Below are 24,895 nucleotides of genomic sequence, written 5' to 3'. Positions count from 1 at the left end.
CACTCAGAGATTTCTCTCTTTACTTATTCTGATCATCACCAAACTGACACAATATTTTTACCGCAACGCAATCTGACTTTTAACAATCCCTACATAAGAATGGCCCTGACTAACAATAACCTATACCTTTCACAAATCACTTACCTCACAAAAATCTTCGTTACTCGAACTACTGCAATACAGCGAGCGCCACTACTGCCAGCTAAATAAAAGATTCTAACCACTGAAGGTACTAACTACTGGTAAGCATAGTTAGGAAATGAAAGATTTTGATGGAGAACAAACATTGTATTTACCTTAATAGTGTTCAAAAGTCATTATATATATATATATATATATATATATATATATATATATATATCAGTTCATGACATCCAGTCTTACAAATTTACTGTCTCCGATGGACATACGTCCAGATCATCTGCTCTCAAAACTCCGTCATCTCTCTCCCCACATCCACCACTGCTGGCGGCTCACCTCCCACTGCACAACGCTACGCGCTGTTAACAGCCAACTGCCCAACACTACAATAGCGACTATTTCAACAATGTCCAGCAGCCACAGACTGCACACAGCACAGCCAGTGATTTTCATACAGAGCACTACATGGGGTTACCAACATAAAAACCTAAACAGCCTACTTACACATCTGCGGGCCCGTGAGGCCGTGCGGTTCTAGGCGCTTCAGTCTGGAACCGCGTGACCGCTATGGTCGCAGGTTCGAATCCTGCCTCGGGCATGGATGTGTGTGTGATGTCCTTAGGTTAGTTAGGTTTAAGTAGTTCTAAGTTCTAGGGGACTGATGGCCACAAATGTTGAGTCCTATGGTGCTCAGAGCCATTTGAACCATTTTTGATAGCACATCTGTTAAAACATTAAGACATCAGGGAATGACTTCCATGGTACTAGTGGTAGTTGTAGAGGGTAAAAATTGGAAAGGAAGACAGTAAATAATTGAGGACGCAGGTTGCAAGTGCTAATGAGAGATGAGGAGTTTGGAAGAGGAGATGAATTCGTGGAGGGCCGCATCCGATGACTCAAAGAAGAAAAAAAAAACCAATCCTTTCAGAGCTGAGGGTGTTTTGCGTCGCACCAGCTGCATGGATGAGGAAACGTGTGTGGACAGGATACGAGTCTGGCTTCCTGATAGAGCTATCTGCGGCCGCTGCACACAACCCGGAACTTTCATTGCGTCAGTTGTTCCTCTTCGAGGCGCGGACAGCCGTCTCCGCCCAGTGGAATGCGAACCGTCAACGCCGCACGGCTATGTTTCTACACGGCGGAGTGCGACACGGACTGTTAGGCTGCCAGAGTTGAGGAAGGAGGACTCTGGGGAGGCATGGCGCCGTCGCTGCTCGTCTACGTCACCGTCTTCATGGCAGTCAGCACCATGTCTTGTACTCCACAGCGAGGTCAAAACATATGCTACACCACAGCCAAGTAAGTCAATTCAAAGCTCCTAGTTGATACGAGGTATGAAAGGGAAGCAGTGGTTGAGAATGGAGTGAGACAGGGTTATAACTTATCCCCGATGTTATTCAATCTGTATATTGAGCAAGCAGTAAAGGAAACAAAAGAAAAATTCGGAGTTGGAATTAAAATCCATGGAGACGAAATAAAAGCTTTGAGGTTCGCCGATGACATTGTAATTCTGTCAGAGACAGCAAAGGACTTGGAAGAGCAGTTGAACGGAATGGACAGTGTCTTGAAAGGAGGGTATAAGATGAACATCAACAAAACCAAAACGAGGATAATGGAATGTAGTCGAATTAAGTCGGGTGATGCTGAGCGAATTAGATTAGGAAATGAGACATTTACAGTAGTAGATCAGTTTTGCTATTTGGGGAGCAAAATAACTGATGATGGTCGAAGTAGAGAGGATATAAAATGTAGACTGGCAATGGCAAGGAAAGCGTTTCTGAAGAAGAAAAATTTGTTAACATCGAGTATAGATTTAAATGTCAGGAAGTCGCTTCTGAAAGTATTTGTGTGGAGTGTAGTCATATATGGAAGTGAAACGTGGATGATAAATGGTTCAAATGGCTCTGAGCACTATGGCACTTAACATCTATGGTCATCAGTCCCCTAGAACCTAGAACTACTTAAACCTAACTAACCTAAGGACAGCACACAACACCGAGTCATCACGAGGCAGAGAAAATCCCTGACCCCGCCGGGAATCGAACCCGGGAACCCGGGGGATGATAAATAGTCTAGACAAAAAGAGAATAGAAGCTTTCGAAATGTGGTGCTACATAAGAATGCTGAAGATTAGATGGGTAGATCACATAACTAATGAGGAGGCATTGAATAGAATTGGGGAGAAGAGGAGATTGTGGCACAACTTGACTAGAAGAAGGGACCGGTTGGTAGGACATGTTCTGAGACATCGAGGGATCACCAATTTAGTATTGGAGGGCAGCGTGGAGGGTAAAAATCGTAGAGGGAGACCAAGAGATGAATGCACTTAACAGATTCAGAAAGATGTAGGTTGCAGTAGGTACTGGGAGATGAAGCAGCTTGCACAGGATAGAGTAGCATGGAGAGCTGCATCAAACCAGTCTCAGGACTGAGGACCACAACAACAACAAGTTGATACGGGGAAGGGAGACCAAACATCGAGGTAATCGGTCCCATCGGATTAGGAAAGGATGGCAAAGGAAGTCGGTCGTCCCGTTCCAAAGGAACCATCCAGGCATTTGCCTGAAGCGATTTAGGGAAATCACGGAGAACCCAAATCAGGATCGCTGGATTCCTCCACAATGCGAGTCTAGTGTGCTAACCCCTGCACCACCTCGCGCAGTTCGGACGTCCTACACCCACGCATCAAGAACGGAACGTCGCCGTACGTGCGAAACAGGACGGATTCCGATAACATCAAATGTGCGAAATCCAAATCGCGCCAACTCGTATGGGATCCTGAGAGCCGACGCATTGACGTGGTTGTAGTATTTCTGAACTACCGAAAAGCATTTCACTCACAACTGCAACAACGGTTATTATTGTAGTACGATCGTATGTAGTAGCAAAACGAGGATCATGGAATATAGTCGAATTACGAGGGTCAGTCAAAAAGTAATGCCTCCTATTTTTTTTCTACGTTTAATTGTCAGGAAATTTAAATGCAATTACATAGGTTGAAAACCACAACATTGAGGATCATTTTGTCATTTTTCAATGTAATCTCCGCCCATCTCTACAGTTATGGTCCATCTTTGAACAAGGGCATGTATCCCAGCACGGTAAAAATCACAGCTCTGCTTCCTAAGCCATTGACGCACGGATGTTTTGACGGCCTCCTCATCTTCAAAATGAATCCCACGATGAGCTTCTTTTAGTGGCCCGAACAGATGGAAGTCTGATGGTGCCAGGTCAGGGCTGTGTGGGGGATGAGGCAAAACTTCCCATCCAATTTTGACAATCTCATCAGAGGTGTGACGACTGGTGTGTGGTCTTGCATTGTCATGCAAAAGAAGAACATCTGCCATTGATTTTGTTGGGCGAACTCGCTGAAGACGTGCTTTAAGTTTGTTGAGGGTTGTGACGTATTGAACAGAATTTATTGTGCATCCCTGCTCCAAAAAATCAACCAGAATCACACCCTCTGTATCCCAGAAAACTGTTGCCATAACTTTCCCTGCCGATCGCACAGTTTTGAATTTTTTCTTCCTCGGCGAGCTTGTGTGACGCCACTCCATTGACTGCCTCTTTGATTCGGGTTCAAAAAAATGCACCCATGTTTCGTCCCCGGTCACAATTTTTTTCAGAAACTCATCTCCCTCCAAACGGAAGCGCTGCAAGTGTTGGGAGGCTATTGTTTTCCTTGCCTCTTTATTCTGATCGGTTAACATTCTTGGAACCCACCGTGCACAAACTTTTGAGTACCCCAATTGTTTAATAATCGTGATCACACTGCCTTTACTAAGAGAAATAATGCGACACACTTCATCTGCAGTCACCCGACGGTCACCACGAATGATGTCATCAACTTGCTGAATGTTGTGTGGAGTCACTGCACTCACCGGCCTGCCGCTCCGCTTTTCGTCAGTCAACGGTGTTTGCCCTTCAGCTTCCTTACAACGACGAACCCATCGTCTAACAGTGCTGACATCCACTGTCACAACACCATACACCTTCTTCAGTCTTTCATGAATGCGTATGGGCGTTTCACCTTCTGCATTCAAGAATTCAATCACACAACGCTGTCTCAAACGAACATCGATGTCGGCCATCTTACAAACTTCTGCTGTGCTGCCACCTGTTGACACAGAAAGTTACTACTGCAGTGGATTGCAGAAGAAGGTTTGAGGAATGGCGCCAAATTCAAATTTTTCACTTAACTTAATTTCTTTAAGTAGAAAAAAAATGGGAGGCATTACTTTTTGACCGACCCTCGTAAATTGGGTGATGCTCAGGGAATTAGAATAGGAAATGAGACACTTAAAGTAGTAATGGAGTTTTGCTATTTGGGGAGCAAAACAACTGATGATGGTCGAAGTAGAGAGGATATAAAATGTAGACTGGCAATGGCAAGGAAAGCGTTTCTGAAGAAGAGAAATTTGTTAACATCGAGGACAGATTTAAGTGTCAGGAAGTCGTTTCTGAAAGTATTTTTATGAAGTGAAACATGGACGATAAATAGTACGCACATGAAGAGAATAGAAGCTTTCAAAATGTGGTGCTACAGAAGAATGCTGAAGATTAGGTGGGCAGATCACATAACTAATGAGGAGGTATTGAACAGAATTGGGGAAAAGAGGAGTTTGTGGCACAACTTGACTAGAAGAAGGGATCGGTTGGTAGGACATGTTCTGAGGCATCAGGGGATCACCAATTTAGTATTGGAGGGCAGCGTGGAGGGTAAAAATCGTAGAGGGAGACCAAGAGATGAATACACTAAGCAGATTCAGAAGGATGTAGGTTGCAGTAGGTACTGGAAGATGAAGAAACTTGCACAGGATGGGGTAGCATGGAGAGCTGCATCAGACCAGTCTCAGGACTGAAGACCACAACAATAACAACAACAACGTATGGCGTAACTGGCTAAATTTGTGCCTGGAGTGACGATTTATTGCTAGGGAGGATGCAGTATGTTACGTTGAATGGAGAGTCAGAAGGCCGGCCTCTGTGACCGAGGGGTTCTGGGTGCTTCAGTCCGGAACCTCGCTGCTGTTACGGTCGCAGGTTCTAATCCTGCCTCGGGCATGGATGTGTGTGATGTCCTTAGGTTAGTTAGGTTTAAGTAGTTTCTATGTCTAGGGGACTGATGACCTCAGATGTTAAGTCCCATAGTACTCAGAGCCACTTGAACCATTTGAAGAGCCAGAGGCAGATGTAGAAGTAGGGGAGAGCCACCAAATTGTACCGCTTTTGAGATTTTATGTGTTGCTAGCTGTTTCCTGCAACGCGTTGCTGTCGCTCGTCCCGATTAAATGGAAAATAAGGAACATAAAGCACACGTTTGTAATATGAATGCGAATTGTATACACGCCCTAAACTCCTTATCTCCCTGTCTCTGTCCATCTACTCCTGCCGCTCTCTTTGTCCATCCCCTCCTTCCTCCTCTCTCTGTACATGACCTTCTCCACGCTCTCCGTCTCTTCCTTTCCGTTTTCTATGTCCGTTTTTCCACCCTCCCCTCCCCCCCTCTCTCTCTCTCTCTCTCTCTCTCTCTGACACTGAAACTTGTTTATTTTTATTGCCAATTCACAATCTAATGATATATATATATTTATTGTGGACTAGTATGCGCTGCACCATTCTGGCATAGTTACAGTATGTGCTGAAAATGATTTCCATGTGCCTCAACACATGTGTGTATGTGCTGTAGCATGTTCTGTCTCTCACGTTCACATCGGCCTGGCTTCATCCGAACAGCGTCAATGGCAGCATGAAATCGCTGCTCCCCTGCCTCCACACCTGGAATGGGCTCTACGTACACGATACTTTTTGAGATGGCCCCATAACCAGAAATCGCACGGGTTGAGACCCGGTTAACGAGCAGACCATGCAACTGGACCCCCTGGTCCGATCCCTCGATCAGGAAAGATACAACTGAGATGCGTCCGGACGTTAACGGCAAAGTGGGCTGGAGCACCATCACGCAGCAGCCACATACCCACCGCATCATCAGTGCATTTCTTTCAGCAGGGGAGGCAAAGCCACCCGGAAGAAACCCCGATAGTTCCGGCGACGTGGAAGGAAGACTGGTCCCAAAATAAACGGCCGCCAACTATTCCGGCCCACACATTCCGACTATACCGATGCTGATGATTCGCTGTCACCATACCGTGGAGTTTCTGCATTCTGTCTCAAAGATGACTGTTATGAAACGTGAAGATACCACTCCTCGTAAAGGCGACCTCATCTGTGAATAGGATGGATGACACAAATCCCGGAACCGTTGTTGCCTGGTGAAGAAACTGTGGCCAAAATTGCTCTCGGTGTGGAAAGTCTGTCGCTAGTAAGCCGTGCACACGATGTAAGGGATAAAGGAGTAACAATTGTCACGGAGATTGTTCCACACGGCCGTCTGTCTCACCCTGTACTGTCTGGTACTGACACGGCGGTCACCTTCCACAGTGTTAATCACATTTCCCTCCAAGACTTGGTGTACATACGTCATGATTCCCTGCTTCCTAAAACGACTCTGTCTCAGACAAACGGCGAAACACTGTTGCAAAATTGAACGCTGTGGCTGTTGTCGCAGGGAATAGATCTCCTGACACAACCTTGCTGCCCGCCGCCCGTTGCCATTTGCCTTTCCATACTTAAACTCTACGTCGGCAAGCTCTCGATTCGAATACGCAGCCTCTGTGTGCAACACATCCACACCATCGGACACAATATTACCAACTACCATGGCAGGAGAAGGTGCTAGAACATGAAGTATAAGGAACAGTACAACCCTCCACGAGGAAACCATGCCTATTGCAGCTGTGGCTGCATGGTACAGCACGTATTGGACCGCAGTCTCTGTAACAGCGTATGATTGCATAAATGGTCTCTAGCATGGAAACCATGCATGTCCGGGCATAAGTTCATTAGACATTTTTTGTTCCGTATCCTCTCATCGATCAATCCCTAGAGTTTGTACACGGTGAAAGAAATCATCCCGTGTGTATATCCGCCCTACTATTCATCAGAGTAGTTTTTAAAAATTTGAAGTAAAACGGTCAAGAACTTTTCCAAGTTTTTGTAATAACATTTCCCCTTTATCTATTATATGTCTGTTCAAAAAATGGCTCTGAGCACTATGGGACTCAACTGCTGAGGTCATTAGTCCCCTAGAACTTAGAACTAGTTAAACCTAACTAACCTAAGGACATCACAAACATCCACGCCCGAGGCAGGATTCGAACCTGCGACCGTAGCGGTCTTGCGGTTCCAGACTGCAGCGCCTTTAACCGCACGGCCACTTCGGCCGGCTATATGTCTGTTTATACAGGGTGAGTCACCTAACGTTACCGCTGGATATATTTCGTAAACCACATCAAATACTGACGAACCGATTCCACAGACCGAACGTAAGGAGAGGGGCTAGTGTAATCGGTTAATACAAATCATAAAAAATGCACGGAAGTATGTTTTTTAACACAAACCTACGTTTTTTTAAATGGAACCCCGTTAGTTTTGTTAGCACATCTGAACATGTAAACAAATACGTAATCAGTGCCGGTTGTTGCATTGTAAAATGTTAATTACATCCGGAGATATTGCAACCTAAATTTGACGCTTGAGTACCACTCCTCCGCTGTTCGATCGTGTGTATCGGAGAGCACCGAGGGATCCAAAGGGAACGGTGATGGACCTTAGGTACAGAAGCGACTGGAACAGCACATTACGTCCACATGCTAACATCTTTTTATTGGTATTTTTCACTGACGCAAATGTACATTACCATGACGGGTGAGGTACACGTTCGACGGGCGTTTCGTAGGACGTGGAGGACGCACAAATTGGCCAGCCCGTTCTCCTGATCTTACACCTCTGGACTTCTTTCTGTGGGGTACGTTAAAGGAGAATGTGTACCGTGATGTGCCTACAACCCCAGAGGATATGAAACAACGTACTGTGGCAGCCTGCGGCGACATTACACCAGATGTACTGTGGCGTGTACGACATTCATTACGCCAGAGACTGCAATTGTGTGCAGCAAATGATGGCCACCACATTGAACATCTATTGGCCTGACATGTCGGGACACACTCTATCCCACTCCGTAATTGAAAACGGAAACCACGTGTGTACGTGTACCTCTCCCCTCATGGTAATGTACATGTGCGTCAGTGAAAAAGACCAATCAAAAGGTGTTAGCATGTGGACGTAATGTGCTGTTCCAGTCTCTTCTGTACCTAAGGTCCATCACCGTTCCCTTTGGATCCCTACGTAATTCGGTGCTCTCCGATATACACAATCGAACAGTGGAGGAGTGGTACTCAAGCGTCAACTTTAGGTTACAATATCTCCGGATGTAATTAAGATTTTACAATGCAACAAACGGCACTGATTACGTATTTGTTTATATGTTCAGATGTGCTAACAAAACTAACGGGGTTCCATTTAAAAAAAACGTAGGTTTGTGTTAAAAAACATACTTCCGTGCATTTTTGTATGGTTTGTATTAACCAATTACACTAGCCCCTCTCCTCACGTTCGGTCTGTGGAATCGATTCGTCAGTATTTGATTTGGTTTACGAAATATATCCAACGTTAATGTTAGGTGACTCACCCTGTATATTATATGTATTGAAAATTTCTCTGCCTCGTGATGACTGGATGCTGTGTGCTGTCCTTGGGTTAGTTAGGTTTAAGTAGTTCTAAGTTCTAGGGGACTGATGACCATAGATGTTAAGTCCCATAGTACTCGGAGACATTTGAACCATTTGTATTGAAAATAGGTGTATAAAAACAGGAGCGTATTCTAATGCAATTTTGTATCAATGTCTACATGTTCACTTGCTCAAAATTTCATACATCCGAACGTCGGCAGAAGTAGAAGTTTTTCGGAACATTTACGTGTACAACTTGTTTTGTAAATGGCCATTCAAACAGACTTGTTATTTACATGTACGTTTGTTCAGCTGTAATGTTCATGGTGTACCAGTAGTGCAGAAAGAATACAGTTCGTTTACGTACGGTGAGTGTGGTAGCCGGCACGGCACTGAGTTAACGGATCAACAACGAACTCAAACGGATGTCTTACGACGTCCGCCCCGAGCAGATGCGACGAACGAAACCGAACAAAATGAGACTAAAAAAAAAAAAAAAAAAGTGTGGTAAGATATCTCAGAAGACGCTAACCACCTCGGCAGTTATCTATAAACTTCTTCAACCAGTTACGCGAAAGTGGTAGTATAACACCTATACGACGTAATGGAAAGAAACAAGTGACGACACAAGAGGCAGAAATTAATGGTCTTGCTGCTGTTGCAGCTGGTGTGCAGGTTAGCTCCCGCGCAATCGCACGCGGAAGTGGCATGAGTCAGGCAAGCCTCTTACGCGTTCTCTGTCGGCGTACACTGTGTGATCAAGCCTATCCGGAAACCCCGAAAAACATACGTTTTACATATTAGGTGAATTGTGTTGCCACCTACTGCCAGTTACTCCATATCAGTGACCTCAGTAGTCATTTAGACGTCGTGAGAGAGCAGAATAGGGCGCTCCACGTAATTCACGGACTTCGAACGTGATCAGGTGATTGGGTGTCACTTGTGTCATAAATATTACGCGAGAATTTCACGCCTTAAACATCCTTAGGTCCACTGTTTCCGATGTGATAGTGAGGTGGAAACGTGAAGGGACACGTACAGCACAAAAGCGTACAGGCCGACTGTTGACTGACAGAGACCGCCGACAGTGGAAGAGGGTCGTAATGTGTAATAGGCAGACATCTATCCAGACCATCTCACAGGAATTCCAAACTGCATCAGGAACCACTGCAAGTACTATGACAGTTAGGTGGGAGGTGACAAAACTTGGATTTCACGGTCGAGCGGCTGCTCATAAGCCACAGATCACGCCGGTAAATGCCAAACGACGCCTCGCTTGGTGTAAGGAGCGTAAACATCGGGCGATTGAACAGTGGAAAAAACTGTGTGGAGTGCACACGGTACACAATGTGGCGATCCGATGACGGGGTGTGGGTATGGCGAATGCCCGGTGAACGTCATCTGCCATCGGGTGTAGCGCCAACAGTAAAATTCGCAGGCGGTTGTGTTACGGTGTGGTCGTGTTATTCATGGTGGGGGCCTTGCACCCCTTGTTGTTTTTCGTGGTACTATCACAGCGCGTGCCTACATTGATGTTTTAAGCATCTTCTTGCTTCCCACTGTTGAAGAGCAATTCGGGGATGGCGACTGCATCTTTCAACACGACCGAGCACCTGTGACTATGTAGGCTTTCCTGGCGTATTACATACCAAATTCTTGTCGGGTTTCCAGCTGCATCAAACTGTCATCTGAGCACAATATTTCAGCGGTCCACCTGGCCGCCAACGTCAGGTGAGAAAAACTTCACTGCTCTCGCCTATAACTGATTCCACTCGCAAATGACTTCACCTTTATATGCATTGGAAGTCAGAAAGAGCGAGACCAGCTTAGCTTTTCTCACCTGATGATGGCGGCCAGATGGACAGCTGAAATATTGTGTTCAGATGACAGTTTGATCCAGCTGAAAACCCGACAAGAATTTGATACGACCGAGCACCTGTTCATAATGCACGGCCTGTGGAGGAGTGGTTACACGACAGTAACATCCCTGTAATGGACTGGCTTGCACAGAGTCCTGACCTGAATCCTATAGAACGCCTTTGGGATGTTTTGGAACGCCGACTTCGTGCCAGGCCTCACCGACCGACATCGATACCTCTCCTCAGTGCATCACTCCGTGAAGAATGGCTGCCATTCCCCAAGAAACCTTCCAGCACCTGATTGAACGTATGCCTTCGAGAGCGGAAGCTGTCATCATGGCTATGGGTGGGCCAACACCGTATCGAATTCCAGCATTACCGATGGAGGGCGCCACGAACTTGTCATTTTCAGCCAGGTGTCCGGATACGTTTGATCACTTGGTGTTAATATCATACACACATCAAACCTCACTTCCGTACACATCGTGCGTGCACTATTAGTTAGACCCCCTCACACATGACACGGACCCACGTCTACACTCAGTGAACACATGCTCTCAACTCCTGCCTTTTGCTACGCCAGCTCACCAAACGCTGCGCCCTCCGTCATCCAAACAACCGGATATAAAACGCGTAATGGAGTGTCTACATCTACATCTACATTTATACTCCGCAAGCCACCCAACGGTGTGTGGCGGAGGGCACTTTACGTGCCACTGTCATTACCTCCCTTTCCTGTTCAAGTAGCGTATGGTTCGCGGGAAGAACGACTGTCTGAAAGCCTCCGTGCGCGCTCTGATCTCTCTAATTTTACATTCGTGATCTCCTCGGGAGGTATAAGTAGGGGGAAGCAATATATTCGATAACTCATCCAGAAACGCACCCTCTCGAAACCTGGCGAGCAATCTACACCGCGATGCAGAGCGCCTCTCTTGCAGAGTCTGCCACTTGAGTTTATTAAACATCTCCGTAACGCTATCACGGTTACCAAATAACCCTGTGACGAAACGCGCCGCTCTTCTTTGGATCTTCTCTATCTCCTACGTCAAACCGATCTGGTACGGATCCCACACTGATGACCAATACTCAAGTTTAGGTCGAACGAGTGTTTTGTAAGCCACCTCCTTTGTTGATGGACTACATTTTCTAAGCACTCTCCCAATGAATCTCAACCTGGTACCCGCCTTACCAACAATTAATTTTATATGATCATTCCACTTCAAATCGTTCCGCACGCATACTCCCAGATATTTTACAGAACTAACTGCTACCAGTGTTTGTTCCGCTATCATATAATCATACAATAAAGGATCCTTCTTTCTATGTATTCGCAATACATTACATTTGTCTATGTTAAGGGACAGTTGCCACTCCCTGCACCAAGTGCCTATCCGCTGCAGATCTTCCTGCATTTCGCTACTTCTAATGCTGCAACTTCTCTGTATACTACAGCATCATCCGCGAAAAGCCGCATGGAACTTCCGACACTATTTACTAGGTCATTTATATATATTGTGAAAAGCAATGGTCCCATAACACTCCCCTGTGGCACGCCAGAGGTTACTTTAACGTCTGTAGACGTCTCTCCATTGATAACAACATGCTGTGTTCTGTTTGCTAAAAACTCTTCAGTCCAGCCACACAGCTAGTCTGATATTCCGTAGGCTCTTACTTTGTTTATCAGGCGACAGTGCGGAACTGTATCGTCTTACTTACATTTCATTCCAAAATGTTAATATATAATTATTGACCCTGAGAGGCCCGCTAAATCCGCTGGGCAGGAAAGGTAGTAGGATTATAGAAAGCGCCAAGGGTTGCGGTCAATTTCTGCTCCTAATTGTCATTTATTGTAATTTAATAACCTTTACAACCAAAGCGGCACATAGCCGAATCCTTACCGAATGCATCTCTTTCACGGCTGAAGGTCTCCAACAAGAAATGTTAACAAGATAAAAATCCAATTAAGATAGCAATAAAATAATTCAAAAAACAGCACACGCAAGGTGCAATGCAAATGGCTGAGGACCACAATGAAATTCCAAAATTTTAGAATATATTACCATAGATCTTTAAAGGCAGAAGGCCAACAAGAAATCTTTAAAAAATCAAAATTGAATTACGATAGCATACCCCAAAAATCCCAAAAAAGCAATATATGCAAGATGCAAAGAAAATGGCTGAGGGACACAATTAAACTTCAAATTTTTTAAAATATATTACCATGACCTTTAAAGGCAGAAAGCCGCAGTGTTTAAGCTTGACAGATAAATTTAAAAATTAATTTTGCAAAACTTTTAAGAAAGCAAAACAAATAAGCATAAGCCTTAAATTTTAAGTAGTTGAATACAGATAATTAAACACCAGTGGCACCCAGAAAACCTCCAGAGAGGTCGGTCTGCCCTCGTTCACTTAGGTGAGACAGGTGGTGAGGCCAGCTATACTTGATCCATCGGAACACAACCAGGGGACAGCCACGGACCGACCGACACAAGAAGTTGCTTCCCGTCAATCAGTACATGAGAACTCAAATCGGCAATGTTACAAACGTGAAAATCCACAGTGGAGTATGTATTAGCTGTCGAAACTACACACCATGTTGGACAGCGACAACAGGTGAGGAAAGGACGTTGCCTGAAATTAAGTTAGTGGCCAGGGCAGTTAACTGGAACACTAACGACCACTAGGCAGAAAAGTCCGCTGGTACACTTGAATTTGAAACACGGTAATATAGTTAACTTCGCTCAAAAGAACACTGCCTGAGTTTACGTCAGTGCCCGTGGCAGGTAACCAGAACACTAACGGCCGCAAGACAGAAAATTCCACTGGTGCACTCGACCAAAATAGTTACACTACTGGCCATTAAAATTGCTTCACCAAGAAGATATGCAGATGGACAAGTATATTATACTAGAACTGACATGTGATTACATTTTCACGCAATTTGGGTGCATAGATCCTGAGAAATCAGTACCCACAACAACCACCTCTGGCCCTAATAACGGCCCTGATACGCCTGGGCATTGAGTCAACCAGAGCTTGGATGGCGTGTACAGGTACAGCTGCCCATGCAGCTTCAACACGATACCACAGTTCGTCAAGAGTAGTGACTGCCATGTTGTGACGTGCCAGTTGCTCGGCCACCATTGACCAGACGTTTTCAGTTGGTGAGAGATCTGGAGAATGTGCTGGCCAGGGCAGCAGTCGAACATTTTCTGTTTCCAGAAAGGCCCGTACAGGACCTGCAACATGCGGTCGTGCATTATCCTGCTGAAATGTAGGGTGAAACGTCCCCTTAGAAAAATTACACATGACTGTGCTTAAAGTGACACACAATATTTTTTTAGCGCAACGCAATCTGACTTTCAATAATCCCTACAAAAGAATGGCCCTGACTAACATTAACCTATACCTTTCACAAATCACTTACCTCACAAAAATCTTCGTTACTCGAACTACTGCAATACAGCGAGCGCCACTACTGCCAGCTAAATAAAAGATTCAAACTACTGAAGGCACTAACTACTGATAGGCATAGTTAGCAAATGAGAGATTTTGATAGAGAACAAACAATTTATTTACCATAACAGTGTTCAAAAGTCACAATATATATAGCAGTTCATGACAGCCATTCTTACAAATTTACTGTTTCTGATGGACACACGTCCAGATCATCCGCTCTCAAGGGTTTCGCAGGGGTCGAATGAAGGGTAGAGCCACGGGTCGTAACACATCTGAAATGTAACGTCCACTGTTCAAAGTGCCGTCAATGCGAACAAGAGGTGACCGAGACGTGTAACCAATGGCACCCCATACCATCAAGCCGAGTGATACGCCAGTATGGCGATGACGAATACACGCTTCCAATGTGCGTTCACCGCGATGTCGCCAAACATGGATGCGACCATCATGATGCTGTAAACAGAACCTGGATTCATACGAAAAAATGACGTTTTGTCATTCGTGCACCCAAGTTCGTCGTTGAGTACACCATCTCAGGCGCTCCTGTCTGTGATGCAGCGTCATGGGTAACCGCAGCCTTGGTCTCCGAGCTGATAGTCCCTGCTGCTGCAAACGTCGTCGAACTGTTCGTGCAGATGGTTGTTGTCTTACAAACGTCCCCATCTGTTGACTCGCGGATCGAGACGTGGCTGCACGATCCGTTACAGCCGTGCGGATAAGATGTCTGTCGTCTCGACTGCTAGTGATAAGAGGCCGTTGGGATCCAGCACGGCGTCTCGTATTACCCTCCTGAACCCACCGATTCCATATTCTGTTAACAGTCATTGGATCTGGACCAACGAGAGCAGCAATATCGCGATAGGATAAACCGCAATCGCGATAGGCTACAATCCGACCTTTATCAAAGTCGGAAACGTGATGGTACTCATTTCTCTTCCTTACACGAAGCATCACAATAACGTTTGACCAGGCAACGCCGGTCAACTGCTGTTTGTGTATGAGAAATCGGTTGGAAACTTTCCTCATGTCAGCACGTTGTAGGTGTCGCCACCGGCGCCAACGTTGTGTGAATGCTCTGAAAAGCTAATCATTTGCATATTAGAGCATTTTCTTCCTGTCGGTTAAATTTCGCGTCTTTAGCACGTCATCTTCGTGGTGTAGCAATTTTAATGGCCAGTAGTGTAATTGGACCATATGGTGGCTAAATCTCAGCAGTAGAACCACTCGGTGTATCTCACCGAAGCGAACCACCACAACATGAATGGACTTGGCTTGGGTAGTTGAAACCACTACTCAACTTTGACGTCCTGAGTCGGCGGATCATGAAGCTCGTAGCGATCGGACAGCTCCACACACACTGCCAGCAGTCCCAGCCGACTGCACCTGGCGGAGATAACTTCCATCGTCCGCAACAACCGACTGACTCCAGACCTCCTTGCCAGAGACTATATGCACCAAACTAAAGATGGTACACGGCGCAAATATCCATACATATCACTGCTGCCACACGTAGAAGGAAGAAGAAGCACAATGTAACCGCGACAAGGTCGGGAAACCGAACACAGATAGACAGCGAAGTTCACGAAAACGCATAGTTGGGAGAGAGCGCGGCTCAGAGCCTAAGGATATTACAGTCACATTTAATACATTGAACATTCATGACGATCATATAATGGTTAGATAGTTATATTTCCGTAGATCATTTGCGCGATTATTTTATCGACATGATGTGAAACATGTATTTACATTAAGGAACACATGATTATTTTTAAAATGTCAAATCGGAACATCTTCAGCCATCTAGATTCTCAGTTTTATGTTACGTGTGCCTTACATTACTCTACCTCCGGGCTCCTGACTGATGTGTAGGAAGAATCTCACATCTTGCACAATCGAAATGCGCTGAAGCGCCAATGAAATTGGGGTAGGCAGGCGTATTCATGTACAGAGATATGTAAACAGACAGAATACGGCACTGCGGTCGGTAACGCCAACATAAGACAAGTGTCTGCCGCAACTGTTAGATTGGTTACTGCTGCTACAATGGCAGGTTATCAAGAATTAAGTGAGTTTGAACGTGGTGCTATAGTCGGCGCACGAGAGATGGGACACAGCATCTCCGAGGTAGCGACGAAGTGGGGATTTTCCTGTCCGACCATTTCACGAGTGTTCCGTGAATATTAGTAATCCGGTAAAACATCAAATTCCCGACATCGCTGCGGCCGGAGTAAAAACTGCAAGAACGGGACCAACGACGACTGAAGAGAATCGTTCAACGCGACATAAGTGCAACCCTTTTGCAAATTGCTGCTGATTTCAATGCTGGGCCATTAACAGGTGTCAGCGTGTGAATCATTCAGTGAAACATCATCGATATGGGCTTTCAAAGCCGAAGGCCCGCTCGTGTACCGTCGATGACTGCATGACATAAAGCTTTTTGCCTCGCCTGGGCCCGTCAACACCGAAATTGGATTGTTGACGGCTGGTAACATGTTGCCTGGTCGGACGAGTCTGGATTCAAATTGTATCGAGCAGATACACAGGTATGGTTATGGAGACAACCTTAAGAATCCATCGACCCTGCATGTCAACAGGGCACTATTGAAGCTGGTGGAGGCTCTGGAATGGTGTGGGGCGTATGCAGTTGGAGTGATATGGGGCCCCTGATACTTCGAGATACGACTTTGACAGGTGACATGTACGTAAGCATCCTGTCTGATCACCTGCATCCATTCATGTCGATTGTTAATTCCGACGGACTTGGGGAACTGCAGCAGGAAAATGCTACACCCCAGACGTCCAGAATTGCTATAGAGTGGCTCCAGGAATACCCTTTTTAGTTTCAATACTTCCTCTGACCAGAAAACTCACCAGACATGAACACTATTGAGCATATGTGGGTTGCGTTGCAACGTGCCGTTCAGAAGATATCTCCACCCCCTCATACTCTGCATTCATGGTATCAGTTCCCTCCAGCACTACTTCAGACATTGATCGAGTCCATACCACGTCGTTTTGTGACACTTCTGTGTGCTCGCTGGGGCATTACACGATATTAGGCAGGTGTACCAGTTCCTTTGGCTCTTCAGTGTAGGAGCCAGAGTACAGCCAACTCTTTTTCTTTTTTTTTACTTTGGACTGTACAAGAGAAGAGATTGTTCCAACACGTCACTAGGGGCCCTGAAGCGGGAGTAATGTAAAGCTGAAACTCGTTACAGAAATAAAAGAAAGCTGGAAATTTAGACGGCTGAATGTGATTCGGTTTGACATTTTACACTGAGCAGCCGAGGTCCAGCAACCATCTTTATAAAATGATGGATTCACAGAGACTTGATTATTTTTTAGTCCTACTCATGCAACAATGCAACAAAAAGTTTTTTTACTGGCTACCACCAGCTTTTAAGCAGAAATTCTTCAGTGGGATAGAAGGATTTGTCCAGGAGAAACGATTTTAAATTAGATTTAAAACTTGCTTCGGTGATCAAACATTTTTGTTACTGCATATTGAACTCCATCCGTAGAAATGTTGGAACACGTGAGGCAATACTAACCTTACGACTTATCTTAGAAGAAAGATTAAGGAAAGGTAAACCTACGTTTCTAGCCTTTGTAGACTTAGAGAAAGCTTTTGACAATGTTAACTGGAATACTCTCTTTCAAATTCTGAAGGTGGCAGGGGTAAAATACGGGGAGCGACAGGCTATTTACAATTTGTACAGAAACCAGATGGCAGTTATAAGAGTCGAGGGGCATGAAAGGGAAGCAGTGGTTGGGAAAGGAGTGAGACAGGGTTGTAGCCTCTGTATATTGAGCAAGCAGTAAAGGAAACAAAAGAAAAATTCGGAGTAGGTATTGAAATTCATGGAGAAGAAGTAAAAACTTTGAGGTTCGCCGATGACATTGTAATTCTGTCAGAGACAGCAAAGGACTTGGAAGAGCAGTTGAACGGAATGGACAGTGTCTTGAAAGGAGGATATAAGATGAACATCAACAAAAGCAAAACGAGGATAATGGAATGTAGTCAAATTAAGTCGGGTGATGCTGAGGGAATTAGATTAGAAAATGAGACACTTAAAGTAGTAAATGAGTTTTGCTATTTGGGGAGCAAAATAACTGATGATGGTCGAAGTAGAGAGGATATAAAATGTGTACTGGCAATGGCAAGGAAAGCGTTTCTGAAGAAGAGAAATTTGTTAACATCGAGTATAGATTTAAGTGTCAGGAAGTCGTTTCTGAAAGTATTTGTATGGAGTGTAGCCATGTATGGAAGTGAAATGTGGACGATAATTAGTTTGGACAAGAAGAGAATAGAAGCTTTAGAAATGTGGTGCTACAGAAGAATGCTGAAGATAAGGTGGGTAGATCACGTAACTAATGAGGAGGTATTGAATAGAACTGGGGAGAAGAGGAGTTTGTGGGACAACTTGACAAGAAGAAGGACCGGTTGGTAGGATATGTTCTGAGGCATCAAGGGATCACAAATTTAGTATTGGAGGGCAGCGTGGTGGGTAAAAATCGTAGAGGGAGACCAAGAGATGAATACACTAAGCAGATTCAGAAGGATGTAGGTTGCAGTAGGTACTGGGAGATGAAGAAGCTTGCACAGGATAGAGTAGCATGGAGAGCTGCATCAAACCAGTCTCAGGACTGAGGACCACAACAACAACAACATTGAACTCCACTAACTGCGGTAACAATGGGTAATAAAGATCATTTTTTCCTCTAGTATTGTAGGCATGTACATCATTGTTTGTCCCAAATTGTGATGGATTATTTATGACGAATTTCACTAGCGAATATATGTACTGTGAAGGCGTAGTTAAAATGGCTGACTCCTTGAAGTGATATCTACATGATGGCGATGGGTGAACATCTCATATTGTTCTTAGTGTTCGCTTGTGTGCTATCAATAAGTGATGAGTTACAGCAGAAAATTATTCCATAAGAGGTATTGGATGGAAATATACAAAATATGTCAGGAGGTTGACACGTTTGTTTCCAAGATCAAGAATTACGTGAAAATTGTTTGAGCATCTCTGTAATATGCATCTTACAGTTAAAAAAAGTTTGGAGCATTCTGACCCATTTACCGACTTCTGATCACGTGTTACATAATTTGTTGGTATGAGATGTTCGTTGTACAGAACTGAATGTAGTGCGTTTTTCCAAAATTTAGGGAGAGTACATTTTCAGGGAACCATTTAATAATTCTTTGGAAAATATCATTTACCAACTCTTCTGTTTCTTTCTCTGTAATGGGATTGATTATAGCACTAGTATCATCTGCTAAAAGTACCCATTGCGCTTGTTGAATTAAGTGAAAGGCCAGTCACATATATAAGGAATAGGAGTGGACCCAAGATTGAACCCTGTGAGACTCCCCTAGTCACTAAAATTTTCTAGTTTTCCGACATTGTTTGAATTATGCAGCGCAAACTTTTACGTTCTGTTTATTATGATTCAAATCAGCTGTGTCTAAAGCCATCATTGCCAACAAATTTGAGTTTGTCTGAGAAAATAGCATGATCTACACAATAAAACGCCTTGGAAAGCTCATAAAAATACCAACTGGCGATATATTACTATTTAAGGCTTGTACTCTCCGATGGATGAATGTATAAATAACATTCTCATTCGAGCAACCCTTCTGGAGCCCAAACTGTGATATGCTAAGTAAATGATTAACAAATAGTTATCTTTGCCCCTTCATTTACTTCTTGCTAGTGTAGACTTGAAAGCAGACCGTAAAATCGATATTTCTTTTGTTTTCAAAGATTAATTTTACAATATTTTTATGAATTTTTAACTCAATTTAAGCTGTCCATTATAAGTTTGCCATAATAAAGCTATTTGAGAGTTTGAATGTTTGAAAGCAACATAGATGCCTCTTTTTCTGAAAGTTTGTTGTTGGTTTGCAGCTACAAGAAAGTAGTCACCGAAGTGAAATCAAGGAGTTGGGGTTGGAAAACGGAGTATTACAAGCGAACTGTGACCAAGGTAAGCCACCTCTTACTGCATAGCTGTTCTCTTTTCAGAAGATTTGTGTCGGTGAAACACGATCGCTCTACCCCACAAACATATCTGGATTACTTTGTAATGGCCGTCTACATCTATCAGGTTCATACTAATAGTTTATTTATGTTTCTTTTATTATATATCTGAACATCCTACACAGTAGTAACCAGGGTATGACATTAATAACTTTAGTGATTTATTGTTTTCTTATTAGGGTCGTTTATTCCGAACTTGTAATTGATAGAAACTACTATACATTTACTGCAAATCGATCTACAACTTATACAGCCACAGATATTCACAGCATATAATTTGCTTCATGAGAAGGCTTCCAATGTGACCTCACCACTGCCTGTTTACAACGACTATTTAGAAGACTATTGTAATCCGAAAGACATATGACGAATTAAATCTCTTGCCATTAATCTAAGTCCTTCACTTCTTACGTGTTGTGTAGTTCGTTGCTGAAGCCAGAATTTTTATTTTCGTGAAGATTTTCTTTTTTACCTCAGTCGGCAAAAACGGTTGACTTACAGCACTATTCTTGCAAGTCTGTCGATCTGTCCGACTGTTAAGAGCTCATTTTCTACGAGATGGCAGAAATATTGAGTTCAGATTTGTCACATACTAAGATCTACAGCCCCTTGGAGATGTAAATAATTTAAGCTGTTAAGTCAATGCAGTCAAAAGGTATGCCCTTTTACCCCGTATGTTAAGTATTTCGATGCTCGCAGACTCACTCATCAAAACTTACAGGCCACTTTACGTTGAGTTAGAATCATGAAATCTGGCAAGAAGCAAGGTTACACGGCACAAGTAAAGGAAAAATCCGATAAATGTTAATTTCTAAATATGTCACACAAGAATTGCTTTTAGTTTTTATCCGCCTGCCTGTCTATCTTTCTGATAAGACACCTTCTTCTTAGAAGTGGTAAATTGAAATTTGTGTCAATTACTAAGGTGTACGATCTCTTGGCGGTATAAAATATTTAAGCTTCAAGGTCAATGCAGTTTAGGAGACCACCTTGGCCGAACTGGCTGGCGGCTTTTCTCCATCGAACGCCATGTCAGCATTAATGGATCACAGATCAAACTATCAAACCGAAACAAATAACAAGAAAATAAATACATTACTAAGGCAAAACATATGGCTTTAACGTCGGCATTGTAAAAAAAGTATTACTCTCCCTTTACTCGTAAGTGAGGTAACAAGAATAATATACACTGAAGCGCCAAAGTAACTGGTACAGGCATGCGTGTTCTATTACAGAGATATGTAAAGAGGCGGACTATGGCACTGCGGCCGGCAACGCCCATACAAGACAACAAGTGTCTGGCGCAGTTGTTAGATCCGTTACTGCTGCTTCAGTGGCAGGTTATCAAGATTTAAGCGAGTTTGAACGTGGTGTTACAGTCAGAGCACGAGCGATGGGACACAGCATCTCTGAGGTAGCGATGAAGTGGGGACCTTCCCATACGATCATTTCACGAGTGTACCGTGAATATCAGGAATCAGGTAAAACATCAAATCTGCGACATCACGGCGGCCGGAAAAAGATCCTCCAAGAAACAGACCAACGATGACTGAAGAGAATCGTTCAACGTAAGAGAAATGCAACCCTTCCGCAAATTCTTGCAGATTTCGATGTTGAGCCATCAACAAGTGTGAGCGTGCGGAACATTGAACGAAACATCATCGATATGGGCTTTCAGAGCTGAAGCGCGACTGAGAATGGTAGTTATGCAGTCGCTCACCAGATATTACAAGCCTTAAATAATAAAATACCGCCAGTTCGTGTTTTTTCTGGTTTTCACATGGAGTTTGACTGCACAGATCGTGTTACATTCTTGAAAAAACTTAAGTTTTAGGAATTAATGCCTTTAAACTGAACTGGTTTGAATAATACTTACAAATAAAAGGCAAAACGCTATGCTAAATAATTCAAACAACTTTGAAAAAGACAGAAAATTTTGGTGACTGGGGTAAATCATGAAGATATTCCCGCAAGGTTCAGTTTCGGGCCCATTGTGGTACAATACACGGATAATTTTTCCAGACCATACCAGTGGTGTAATAGAACATATTGGAGAGAAGTAAACCAAAGACACTATTAATGCTTTTTTTATTAAAAGACATCATAGTCGCCTTGACTGCATAAAATATTTATTATTACGATTGCAATTTCGGCCTTATGGCCATTTTCAAGTAACATTGCAAAAGTTACCTGAACACAAAAAATACAAAACTGAAGCACAGGGTGTATATACATAATTAAACAAAGATTTCATTAAGATGTTGTTCTTGTACTCTTTAGTCCTGAGACTGGTTTGATGCAGCTCTCCATGCTACTCTATCCTGTGCAAGCCTCTTCATCTCCCAGTACCTGCTGCAGCCTACATCCTTCTGAATCTGCTTAGTGTATTCATCTCTTGGTCTCCCTCTACAATTTTTACCCTCCATGCTGCCCTCCAGTACTAAACTGGTAATCCCTTGATGCCTCAGAACATGTCCTACCAACCGATCCCTTCTTCTAGTCAAATTGTGCCACAAACTCCTCTTCTCCCCAATTCTGTTCAATACCTCCTCATTAGTTATGTGATCTACCCATCTAATCCTCAGCATTCTTCTGTAGCACCACATTTCTAAAGCTTCTTTTCTCTTCTTGTCCGAAATATTTATCGTCCATGTTTCACTTTCATACGTGGCTACACTCCATAAAAATACTTTCAGAAACGACTTCCTGATACTTAAATCAATACTCGATGTTAACAAATTTCTCTTCTTCAGAAACGCTTTCCTTGCCATTGCCAGTACACATTTTATGTCCTCTCTACTTCGACCATCATCAGTTATTTTGCTCCCCAAATAGCAAAACTCCTTTACTACTTTAAGTGTCCCATTTCCTAATCTAATTCCCGCACCATCACCCGACTTAATTCGACTACTTTCTATTATCCTCGTTTTGCTTTTGTTGATGTTCATCTTATACCCTCCTTTCAAGACACTGTCCATTCCGTTCAACTGCTCTTCCAAGTCCTTTGCTGTCTCTGACAGAATTACAATGTCATCGGCGAACCTCAGAGTTTTTATTTCTTTTCCATGGATTTTAATACCTACTCTGAACTTTTTTTGTTTCCTTTACTGCTTGCTCAATATAGAGATTGAATAGCTTCGGGGAGAGGCTACAACCCTGTCTCACTCCCTTCCCAACCACTGATTCCCTTTCATGTCCCTCGACTCTTATAACTGCCATCTGGTTTCTGTACAAATTGTAAATAGCCTTTCGCTCGCTGTATTTTACCCCTGCCGAGTTTGAAAGAGAGTATTCCAGTCAACATTGTCAAAAGCTTTCTCTAAGTCTACAAATGCTAGAAACGTAGGTTTACCTTTCCTTAATCTTTCTTCTAAGATAAGTCGTAGGGTCAGTATTGCCTCACGTGTTCCAATATTTCTACGGAATCCAAACTGATCTTCCCCGAGGTTGGCTTCTACCAGTTTTTCCATTCGTCTGTAAAGAATTGGCGTTAGTATTTTGCAGCTCTGACTTATTAATCTGATAGTTCGGTAATTTTCACATTGTCAACACCTGCTTTCTTTGGGATTGGAATTCTTATATTCTTCTTGAAGTCTGATGGAATTTCACCTGTCTCATACATCTTGCTCACCAGATGGTAGAATTTTGTCAGGACTGGCTCTTCCAAGGCTGTCAGTAGTGCTAATGGAATGTTGTCTACTCATTAAGATAGTAGCGCAATTATAAAAATTGGTGAGAAATATACATTACTCACATTCTGTCTGAGTACATGTCGTCGTCAAAATGCAGCCTTTTGACTGTGAGAGTCCCACAAGATCTGAAGAGAACGACACTTATTACATCGTAATATGTTGTTAAATATGTACTGATCTGTCCATGTTGCCATCGTTCTAATAACCTATCACACATACAAGCTCAGGTGCACTGACAACATGTGGAGCTAAGTCCGTTGGCGCGAAAATACATTTACCAAAGATACTGCCTATGCACGTAGCAAAGATAGTGCTCACCAAGGATACAACTTATAAGATTTATATCGTAAAGTCTTTTCATCTGTCGACGTCATACAGTTTTCTAAATAGTGCTATGATTGTAAGGGGCAGTAGGATAGGATGGGAATATTTATTTATAACATAACAGAGGATAGTACATGTGTTATCCGTTAATAAGCTCTGACATTGACCTAAATGAGATGAAGACAGAGCTCTGATATATAATTTTTTGTATTCGTATACATTTTACGAATATGAATGGCTTAAGACGCTGGCCAGCAACCCAATTCACAGTGCTGCACCACAGATTGGGACAAAACATCACAATGCCTCCGTACAAATACAGGATGCATCCTTCAACCAGGCTCTATTACAGCAAACAGGACTAAGTAAATATGTATACTATTCGATCGAAATTGCTTAAAATGTTTTCGATAAGTGTCTAAAATGACTGTACAGTTCTATGAATCACTGTTGAATCACTTCTCCGGATACAATGAAATGTCGAGGCTGCATGTCATTTATAAAATATACAAAAATAAAATACATTGTAGTATGCTTTTCTTCCCTCGTTATAGTCAATATACTTTTCTTTACAGTAAAATACATCAGGATTGCTGATAAAATTTGTTAATTATGATTTAAGACAAAACTGGTCAGAAAAATCACATAAAAATTGGCGATCTTAAAATATATAAAATAAGAGAATAGATACATTGCAAGTGGTAGCGGATATGACATTACACAGTTACTAATATAATTTT

The 24,895-nt window shown here is 43.3% G+C and overlaps 1 protein-coding gene across 1 annotated transcript in view; it reads left to right on the top strand.

Moving 5' to 3' along the window:
• The first annotated feature begins 1,221 nt into the window (after positions 1–1,221).
• Positions 1,222–24,895, top strand: part of LOC124718927 — a 153,949-nt gene continuing 130,275 nt past the window's right edge. The window contains exons 1-2 of the mRNA XM_047244581.1: positions 1,222–1,440; positions 20,008–20,086. Coding sequence (XP_047100537.1) covers positions 1,340–1,440; positions 20,008–20,086 — 180 coding nt within the window. The 5' untranslated portion in view covers positions 1,222–1,339. The remainder of the gene's footprint in view (positions 1,441–20,007; positions 20,087–24,895) is intronic.

This window comes from Schistocerca piceifrons, chromosome 10 (genome assembly GCF_021461385.2).
Source record: "Schistocerca piceifrons isolate TAMUIC-IGC-003096 chromosome 10, iqSchPice1.1, whole genome shotgun sequence".
NCBI lineage: Eukaryota > Metazoa > Arthropoda > Insecta > Orthoptera > Acrididae > Schistocerca > Schistocerca piceifrons.
The sequence above is the reverse complement of the archived record's forward strand: the minus strand, read 5'-3'. Positions and strand labels throughout refer to the sequence as shown.